At 51.7% G+C, this 10142-nt stretch overlaps 1 protein-coding gene across 4 annotated transcripts in view; it reads left to right on the top strand.

The window, feature by feature from the left end:
* Positions 1-10142, top strand: part of Dnmt3a (DNA methyltransferase 3 alpha) — a 99038-nt gene that overhangs the window by 60567 nt on the left and 28329 nt on the right. For all 4 annotated transcript variants that reach the window (XM_010604856.3, XM_010604852.3, XM_010604853.3 and 1 more), the window contains 2 exons: positions 1725-1768; positions 2190-2336. In XM_010604856.3, the coding sequence (XP_010603158.1) occupies positions 1725-1768; positions 2190-2336 (191 nt within the window). The remainder of the gene's footprint in view (positions 1-1724; positions 1769-2189; positions 2337-10142) is intronic.

Raw genomic sequence — 10142 nt, 5'->3', positions numbered from 1 at the left:
CACACACCCCCGGCCGAGGACGCGCGCCCCCTCCTGGTGGCCCGGGGCCTCGCGAGCCAAGTGCAGAGGTCGGAAGGGAGAGGGCACTGGCCGGAGAGGGGGCCGCTGGAGGCGCCCCGCTAGGAGTTGGGGAGCTGGCTGTGGTGGGAGAGGAGACGTAAAGGAAACGGTGAGGAAGAGACGCAGACACAACGGGCGAGGCACGCCTTAAAAGGCTGGTCACGTACCCCGCGCCTGCGAGTACACTCGCTTGGCCACCCACGCGCGCCGCGAGTGACACCGCTTCCCGCCCACGTGCAGCCCCAGCCGTCGAGTGTCACGGCCCACGGGCGCCGGGGTCCGGGCCGTCCCTTCTTCCGGCCCCCCTACCTCTGCTGCCCCCCAGGGCAGAGCCATGGAGGGCACTGGGCGGTGGTGGACACCCGGGGCAGGTGCAGAGAGGAGCCTGAGTCGCCTCTGGTGAGGAGGAAAACACCTTCAGGGCTGAGCGTTCAGACCCCAGCCGTAAAGCTGCGGGTGGTTTCCGCCCCTAGCCGGGAGATGAAGCAGGGGCTGTTTTTTCCGCTCTGGGCTCTTTGTCTCCCCCCACCGAAGGCTACATGAGCCAGCCGTAGTGACCTGGTGGCTCTGGCTCTGCCTGAGCTCCTCGTTCTGGAGCCTCAGAGGAGCACTTCCGGGCCCAGGTGAAAGGAGGGCGTGCTCCTGCTCGCCCGCGGGAAGGCCCTCAGCCAGAGCCAGAGAGGCCTCTGCTGGTGAGGCAGGTGTCCTGGAGGCCGACTGCCGCCCCTCCTGGGCCCGGAGAACCCGGGGGAGAAGGAGGGGCTGCTAAGGCAGCCTTTGAAGCCTTCTGCCTCAGGCCAGATTTCCCTTCTAGGAATCAGGGCCCAGCCAAGGAAGAAGCCTGGGCAAGGGGAGCAGGGAAGCTGTGGGCCATGGAGTCCCTTAAGGAAGAGCAACACAGACCTGTATTGAGCACCTACTGTGTGCCAAACCCTGCTATAGGCTCTTAGGGATCCCAGTAACAGAGTTTTAGAACACTTACCACTTCGTTTCCGTGAGGGCATTGGCTGGGGAGGTCACCCTGAGACCATGGGACTACAAACTTTCCCGCTCAGCTCGGGGACCTGACAATGGGCCGGAACGGGGGTTGGGGGAGGCAGATGATAAGGCCCTGAGAGCTAGAACTGCGGCAGGACCCGGAAACCATCCCAGTGTCTTTCTGCCCCGGAGGACACACAGGCAGATGACAGTGCTTCACCAGGCCTGGTTCCCAGTGCCCCTCCTTTCTTAACTCCTGCAGAGACGCAGACACTCCCTCCCTAGGCCGTGGAAGGCCCTGAAGTTTGCCACCCTCCGGTTCACCCATGCTGTGCCCCTATGGTGTTCTGTCTCCTGCTCTGGAGAGGTGCCCAGCTGACTGAGCAGTAGAGGGGGGTATTTTTAGGCTCATTCTGAGTACCTGAGTCAGAGCCAGCGGCCTGGAGCCTCAGCCCTGACTTCTGCTCCTGCTCTTGTGCACTTGGACCTTGAATCCAGCCCTAGTTCTCTCTGCTCAGGCACTGGGTTGAGTCTGGGGCCAGCACAGTGTCCAGCACGGGCAGGCCATCGTGGCTGACCCTGATGTTGGGAGGACCCTGTCCCCTTGGCAGGGACCTAGGTTCCAGGGGTGGCCTCTGAGCCAGCCCCATAACTCTGCCAACAGTCCCCTTGTTCTCTCTCCACAGGCAAAGAACAGAAGGAGACCAACATCGAATCTGTGAAAACGGAGGCAAGTGTTTTCCTCACCCCCAGGGGCTCTGTGGATCCTGATTCTAGAAGAAAACCACCGCTCTGACCGGCTGGCGAGTGTGTGAGGGGCCGGAGGGTGGGCCCTGCCCCTGCCCCTTCTTTACACCCCTATGTGAGGAGGAGAGGAAGTGGGGGTGGAGGTTGGAAGTCCCCCGGCCAGGCAGCCAGCTCTTCTCCCTCTGGGGAGAAGCACTCTGCATGGCCTTGTCCGTGTGTCCAAACCTTCCCTGGCCCAGACAAGGCTCCCCAGGACTCCCAGGTCACCCTTCTGGCCAAGAGCCATAATCCCCATGTTCTTTATGAGGTGAGTCCCCAGTTTCCCCTCCAGGAGGGGCACCCCTGCAGGGGGACCAGTGCCTGCCTTAATGCCTGTCTGTCTCTCTGCCATCTCTCTGTCCTAGGGCTCCCGGGGCCGGCTGCGGGGTGGCTTGGGCTGGGAGTCCAGCCTCCGCCAGCGGCCCATGCCGCGGCTCACCTTCCAGGCCGGGGACCCCTACTACATCAGCAAGCGCAAGCGGGACGAGTGGCTGGCGCGCTGGAAGCGGGAGGTGAGGTGCCTTCTGGTCAGGTCCCGTCTGTGCCTTGGAACCAGAAACCCAAAGTCGGTTCAGCCAATCTGTTGTCAGGCTCTGGCTGAGCCAGTTTCCCCCGTGGGTTGACCCCTAGAATTTACAGGGACGGCATGATCCCTAGGCAGCCTTGGTTCATTTGTTCTTTCAACAAGTGTCTGCTGAGCGCTTACTGTCTACCGGCCGGTGTACTGGGCTCTGCGTCTGTGGCTCCTGCCCTCACAGAGTGACATTCTGTCTGGGGACAGGCAGAAAACAAACGAATACAGAAACAGCGTAACAGAGGCCTGCTCCAGGTGGGCGGTCGGTAGAGGCTTCTTAGGAGACAGGTATTTAGTTAAGACCTAAAGGAACTGACGGGCTGGCTGTGAGGAGTGGGCAGAGAGGATGTTCTAGGCAGTGGAGGCAGCGTGAGCAGGGTGCTGGCTTTTTTGGCAAACTGTATGCCCAGAGTGAAGCGAGCAGGAGGGAAGCGGGGCCAGACGAGGCCAGAGCAACAAGCCAGGTCCTCGAGGGCCTGCCAGAGGCCAGTTGGCTATTCCGGGTGTAGCAGGGAGCCATAGAGGAATATCCGTGTGGACTCACGTGACAGCAGGGAGGTTGTACTGGGAGGTGCAATCAGCAGGGCCAGCTGATGGAGGGGAGGGGTGAGCAACAGACCTTCAGGGTGCTGACCCAGCCTCATGGTGGGGAGACCCAGGGGACGAAGCAGCGTGGCTGGGTGGGAAGCAAGGGTTCAGTGTGAGTGCGCAGAAGCCTGAAGGCCGAGCTTGGGAAAGTGCAGGCTGCTAGTGTGGAGGGTGGGGCCTAGGGCAGATCTGGCATTTCAGTCCATGGGAACTGAGGTACTCGCCTGACAGAGAAGGCAGAAAGGCCCAGAACATAAATGCTGGCATTTTTAGGTCACAGAGAGAAAGGGAGCCGTAGGTAGCAGGGCCTGAGAGGGACCGAATGGGCCCCAGAAGGGGTGTCTAGAAAAGCAGAAGGCGTCCAGAGGAGGGCGCTGCCCGGCCTGGGAAAGCTGAACTCATGGAGATGCGCCTGCGCATTGGACAGGCCTGGGGGACTGAGGACTCATCTCAGAGGAGCATCCGTAGGAGTCCAGAAGGGGTGGAAGCAGCCCATGGATGAATTCAGCAGGGAAGGAGGCAAGGAAGTGGAGACTGAGAGACCAGGGAGGAAGTCAGTCCTTCCAAGTAGTTTCTTGAGCCATCCTCTAGAGCGTTTGATGAGAGAAAGTACAAAGAGAAGGAGGTGTGGGCCTGCCCCCAGGCATTCTCCCGGCCCTTCAGCTTGCTGTCCATCATCTTGACCCCAGGCCATCAGACACTGTGTGCTGAGAGCTGCTCTAGAGAAAGTTCCAAGTCCAGGGGGAGAGGAGAGCACTTCTGGCTCCTTGATTGTGTCCAGTTCCTTCAGGTTCAAGGAAGGCAGAAATTCCTCTTAGAAGAGCCTGGAAAAGGGGCAGTCTGTCCAGGGTCTGCAGAGAGGGCCTTGGTCATGGGTGCTGAGCCTTGTCCTGGCCTGGGAACTCAGGGAGGGTCCTGTTCTGGGACCCTGGAACTCAGACAAGGGCTCTGGTTCTTCATTCTGTTCTGTGTGGGGTTTCTGCTCTTGCTAAATCCTGAGGCAGGAAGCATAGAGATTGTGACTTTTAGGCCTCTGTAGAACTTCTAGAATGTTCTTTGATTCTCCAATTGTGCTCCCTTGAAGCCACAGTTGGAGGCCTGCCCTCCATCCCAGTGAAAAGGGGGCCTTCTCTCAACTCAGGGAAAATGAAGATAGATGCTAATTTTAGAAAATGATAGATTTTATAGTAAAATTTTAGAGCTTTTTTTCCCTGCTATACTAAGAATTAAACCCAGGGGCATTCTTCTGCTGAGCTACATCCCTTGTCCTTTTTATTTTTAATTTCAAGATAGCATCTTGCTAAGTTGCCCAGCCTGGACTTGAAATTACCATCTTCTGCCTCAGCTTCAACCTCCTGAGTAGTAGCTAGGATTACAAGTGCGTACTCCACACCCAGCAAAAAACTTCTTTTAAGAACATTTGTTGGATCGGGGGTGTAGCTCAACGGTAGGGCACTTGCCTAGTGAGCCCCAGCACTGCAAAAAATAAAACAAATTGCTAAGCTACATGGTAGAGAGTACTGTAAAGAGCCCCAAGTATATCATCCACCTCTACAGTCATCAAAAGCTACATTCTATCTGCTTCTCCACCCCAACCAATAAAGATAACAGAAAAGTAAGGGATTTAGCTCAGTGGTTCTGGTGCATGCCCTGCAAGCATAAGGGCCTGAGTTCAATCCCCAGGACCATAAATAAATAAATAAATAAATGATGGAAATGCATGTTTTGGGCCCGGGATTTAGCTCAGTGGTTCCACCGCCTGCCTTGGAGGCACAAGGGCCAGAGTTCGATCCCTGGTACAAAAAAAAAAAAAAAAGAAAGAAAGTAAAAAAATGAAACAAAGAAAACGGATTTGATTTAAAATATTAAAAGTACCTAAGACTTACAGTGTAGAAACTTCCAAACAAATCATATTTTTTTCTGCCAGTAAGATTGTTTACTTTCATAGTTTCCAGTACAAGTTTTAAAACTATAGATTCCCTCATTTTCAAGACTAGGGCACTTGTGCAGAGTTATGATGCTGGCATGGAATAAGAATTTAGGTTTCCTACTCCTCTTGAGGCACAGCTCCAAATACCACACTCTGACAGGGAAGCCACATGTAATCAGAAAGTTGTGGATGCATGTATGAGTAAAAAATAAATAAAGTTCAAAAGACTGGCCGAGTGTGATGGCGTGCGTCTAATAGCTGAGGGAGGAGGATTGTTCAAGACCAGCCTAGGCTATGTAGTGAGTTCAAGGCCAGCCTGAACTACATAGTGAGACTCTTGTCTCAAGTAAAAAAAAGAAAAAAGAAAAAGAAAATAATTCAAAAGTCTGAAAATAAAAAAGTTGGGGAAACACAAATGGCTTTCAAGATGCACCCTGAGCAGCAGTAACTCACTGCAGGGCCTGTTGTCCAAGTTTTGTAATTAGGGTGCATAGATCATTCTTTCTGTCTCAGCTCTTTGGCTTTTGATCTTTTCTTTAGAAATTTCTTCCCTGGCCCTTCCCGACCTCCCTGAAGGTCCCTCTGCAGGTGTCCTCAGCAGAATCCCCAGATTTGTACCCAACCCCTGACAGTCTTGCCCCATCTACCCTTATCTACTCTTACAGATGAAGTCACCTGTCTCCCTCCAGAAAGAGACCTGACAAGGCCTCCAGGCTTCAGCTCTTACCTCCACCTACTCCTCAGGCACTTTCACTTGGAGGCCCAGCCAGCACTTCCTAACCTGAATGCAAAGCCTGTCCTTAAAACTTTCTTCAGGCACCTTCTGCGCCTGCTGCCAGAACTTTCTGTGTCCGTGCAGCTCGTAATATACTGGAAGTGAAAGGTGCAGGTTCATGGCATCTACAGAAAGTGTATCGCCCTGACTAGGTTTAGACTAATTCTGCTGGGGATCACACAGGAGCAAGAGGCAGCTTTTGGTTTTAAAGAGGAGAGGAAAGGCATTCTAGAAGGAGGTCTACAGCATGTGCAGAGGTCCTGAGGCACAAAACAGTATGGCCTTTCCAGGAATGGATATTTGTTTTGGTAAAGCTCAGGGGCTGTGGGCAGAGAGCAGCCGGAAGTGCTGCTGGGAAGGTGGGAGGCCAGATCAAGCCTATAAGGGTTGTATCCCCCCACACCCTGGAGGTCATCCTCCCTCAAAACACACCCCACACTAATTTCCTTTTCCCTTCAGTCAGACCGTAATTACTGAGTGAGGCCTACTCTACTTTTTTGTCTAAAACTATGTACCTCCGGAGGTTCTCCCCATACCTTCCAAAATTTCCGAAAATGTAAACCATCACAAGGTGACTGAAATTTAAAATAGGTGGATGGACCTGTTGTCCATCCTTAAGGTCAACAAATTTCTGCTGGAGTGGGAAAGCTGTCATCTTCTGTCTTGTGTTCTCCTCACATGCTTACTAATCCTGTGCCTTAATCACGATCAGGTCTCACTGTAGAACATACAGTGGCTCCCCATTGTATCCCTGTCACGCCAGAGGCCTTCTGGCCATTTCTCAAGACTTCAATGCTCTGACCCCCACAATTTACCCAGTTGTTTTAGGACTCTGTGATACCCCACTGATGCTGCAGCTCTTCGCCCCGACCCGATTTAAATTACCTCAAGGCAAGGGTACGGTGTCCTACTGCTGTAGGATCTGGTCTCGCTCCTTGCTCTCAACCTGTTGGTCAGGACCTGGGACTCCTGCATGCTTACACTTACTACATGCTCAATAAACAGTCACAATGATGGGGAGTGATCTGGTCACGAGTATCAGTGCTCTCCACAAACACAGGCCGTCCTCTCGCCCATCCCAGGCTGTCCAGCAAAGAGCAAAGTCTTCAGACCCCTGAAGGGCAGGTTGCTCTACACTGTGGCCTTTAGAGGCAAGTTCACATTCTGACATCAGCAAACAATTCCCACCTAGGGACATGGGACATTAGGCACCGTGTGACCTCATCAGCAAGCTGAGGTTCCCCTCTGTGGATGGACCTGGCTGTGCTCTGCTCTTCTGTGTGTCTCAGCTCCAGGGAGCAGCAGTCACCATTTTGTGTTTTGCTTTTTCCCAACCTGAGCTAGTTAAGTGTAGGCCCTGTGGGGCTGGCCGGCAGGAAGGAAGGGGAACGGTGTGCTACATGGATAGATAATCCTGATCTTGGAGGTGTGGATTCAGAGGTAACACACACCTTTAGAGATGCAAGCACAGAGCTAGCACGTATGGAAGCCTGACCATTTAATAAAATTGTTTAAAATTATACTAAGTATTACACAAATATATTCTGGTTGTAAAAAAAAAAAAAAAAAAAAAATCCCCCCTGGGCCACGGATTTAGCTCAGTGGTTCCAGCGCCTGCCTTGCAAGCACAAGGACCAGAATTCAATCCCTGGTACCAAAAAAAAAAAGAAAACAAAATCCACCCTCACAATTTTAATTCCTTCACCAGAGATACTTGATGCTATCATATAGGTAAGTAGGTAGGTAGGTCAGTCTCATAGTTTTTCCTATTCATCTGTTTGTGTGTGTCAATAATTTTTCTTCACAGAAAAGAAAAAATGGTCCTTTTATATAAATTGACCATGTTGTAGTTTCATTTCATAGCTTGGTTTTTCATTTACACTGTCTGGCCAGTTGAGCTCTATCCTTATTGTTTTTCCTGCCATGTGGATTGCCGAGACTTGATTTATTGGCAGCCCTTATGTTGTTGATGATGTTTTGCTGCCCAGGCATTGCAGCAGTGAACATCTTTGGTCATCATCTCTGTGTATCTGCATTTCTGAAAGACCAGATACCTAGAAAGAAAAATTCTGGCTGAAGGGAGTGTGCATTTTGTATTTTATAAAACCTGGCAAATTGCCCTCTGAAGAAGGCAATGCCAGTTCATGCTCGATGAACAGGATGTGAGATGACTTCCACCTTTGCCAGCATCAATATTTTTCTAATCGAATGGGTGGGAGAATGGTATCTTGCTATGATTGTAATTGGCATTTTCCCAGTTAAGAAGCGAGGCTGCACATCTTTTCCTATGCCTACTGGCCATTTGTGCTGCCTCTGCCACTTCTGTGAGCTTAGCAAATGTTGCTTTCCCTCTCTTTACAACCTACATTCTCAACAGACTGTGCTTCCTGTCTGCCCGGGAGGAACAGCCTGTGAATGTCCGGAGGGCCACTTCCCACTGTGTCATATTCCATGTAATAAGCAATCGCTCGGCACCTCCTAAGTCTGGACCTTATTCCAGGGGCTTTGGGAAGACTGAGATGAATAAGGTGTGATCTCCTGGGCTTTCTGCAAAGTAGACCAATAAAGGCTGAACGTAAATCAAGAGTGTGGTGTACAGCCCAGACATTCCTCACTTGTCCGCCATCCCTAAACTTGTGCACAGAGCCTCAGAATTCCCGTCACCCTCGGAGCAGGCACAGCATGCACACGGCCCCAAAAGACTGAGTGCGTGTCAGAGGTGCCCCTGTGGCTGCTGTCATCAGGGTGACTCCGGGGTGCATCGCAGTGCCAAGCTGTGAAAACTCAGGAAGCAGCTCCCCGGTGTCCCTTAAGTGGATGAGCTGTTTGCACGCCGGAGAATTCCCTTCTCCTGGGGCCTCTGAGGGAGTCATAGCTCTCAGGACAGCCCCCACTTTTTAGCAATGAGAATGTGTCCAGGGTCCAACTGCTGGCTAGGACTAGGGAGAAGAGGAAAGGGCTGGACTTTGCTGAGAACCCACAGACACATGAGGCACTGTGCCAAGCAGAGCTTTCACAGTCCCCTCATTTACTGGAAGCTTATTTTGTTTTTTGGTGCTAAGGACTGAACCAGGGCCTTGTGCCTCATGTCTGCCTAGCGTATGCTCTCCCAGTAGGTAATTCTCCGTCTCATAAGAAATACTGTCAACCCTGTTTGGCTGCTAGGAAAGGAAGGTTCCCAAGGAAAATAGGAAAGAGCCACATGGATAAAATTCAAGCAAGTGTTTAGAGGAGAGGCTTTCTAGCTGTCCAGCCAGGCATAGTGGTGCCTGCCTATAATTCTCATTCTGGGAGGCTGAGGCAGGAGGACTGCAAGTTTCAGCCCAACCTGGGCAACTTAGTGAGATCATGTCTCATAAAAAGGGATGTAGCTCTGTGTGAAGGACCTGGGTTCAATCCCCAAACTGCCTTTAAAAAAAGCAAGGAAAAGAAAGAGAGGTGTCCAGGCAGCTGCCCCTTACGGTTCCTAGCCACTGTGGTCCTAGCTGGCTCTCATGCTCTCTGTGAGACCAGGTCCTTTTCACCTCGTGACCTCGACAGGTTAATGACTTTGACCCGGCCCTCCCAGCTCTGCTCACTTGGTCCCTTGCCCTTCCCCTGACTTGCTGTTTCCTCATGGCCATGTGTCTGACGTTATGAAATTGGATTAGGAGAAGGTTGGAATGAGATTCAGGAGGCCTGGTTTCCAGTCGCAGCTTCTGTCCCTGATTAGCTGACTGATTTGAGCTCTTTCTCCTCTCTGTGCTTTAGGGTTTTTTTTTGACAGAAATAGACTGGGTGGTGTGAGGGATCCTAAAATTTTATGATAGCAAGGGGGACTCAAATCTGTGGCTCCCTCTGTCATCTTTACTGCCTGTATGTAAATTCTGAGTTACAGGTCTGAGTGAATTCTCAGACCTCACATACATGCGCCTCCCGTGGGCACGTATACAAAGCATCTGGGCAGGATTACAAACCTGTAGCCCTCTCTCCTTGGGAGGCTGAGGAGGGAGGATCATGAGTTCAAGGCCTGCCTGGGCAACTTAGCAAGACCCTGTTCCAAAACCAGACAAAACTCAAGAACTCTTGTAAACAGCTTTCAAAAAACTTGCTCCTTGGTGCCATGGTATTGCTTTCCTTTCTTCATTGTTGTCTCTATTTCCTTCTCCCTATCTTTTCATACCTGGATCAGAGAGGCAGAATAGATCTAGGAATGTAGCTCAGTGATAGAGCATTTGTCTAGTATGCATCAGGCCCTGGGTTCAATCCCCAGCCAGTGAAAATAAGAAAGGCCGGGCATGGTGGCACATGCCTGTAATCCCAGTGCTCGGGAGGCTGAGGCAGGAGGATCGCTGTGAGTTCAAGACCAGCCTGGGCTACATAGTGAGTTCCAGAGCAGTCTGATGAATTACATAGTGAGACTCTGTCTCAAAAAACCAAAAAAAAAAAAAAAAAAAAAAAAAAAAAAAAAA

Source organism: Fukomys damarensis, unplaced genomic scaffold, assembly GCF_012274545.1.
Source record: "Fukomys damarensis isolate Sample0158 unplaced genomic scaffold, DMR_v1.0_HiC HiC_scaffold_2, whole genome shotgun sequence".
NCBI lineage: Eukaryota > Metazoa > Chordata > Mammalia > Rodentia > Bathyergidae > Fukomys > Fukomys damarensis.
Note: the sequence above shows the minus strand (reverse complement) of the source record. Positions and strands in the feature narration are given on the sequence as shown.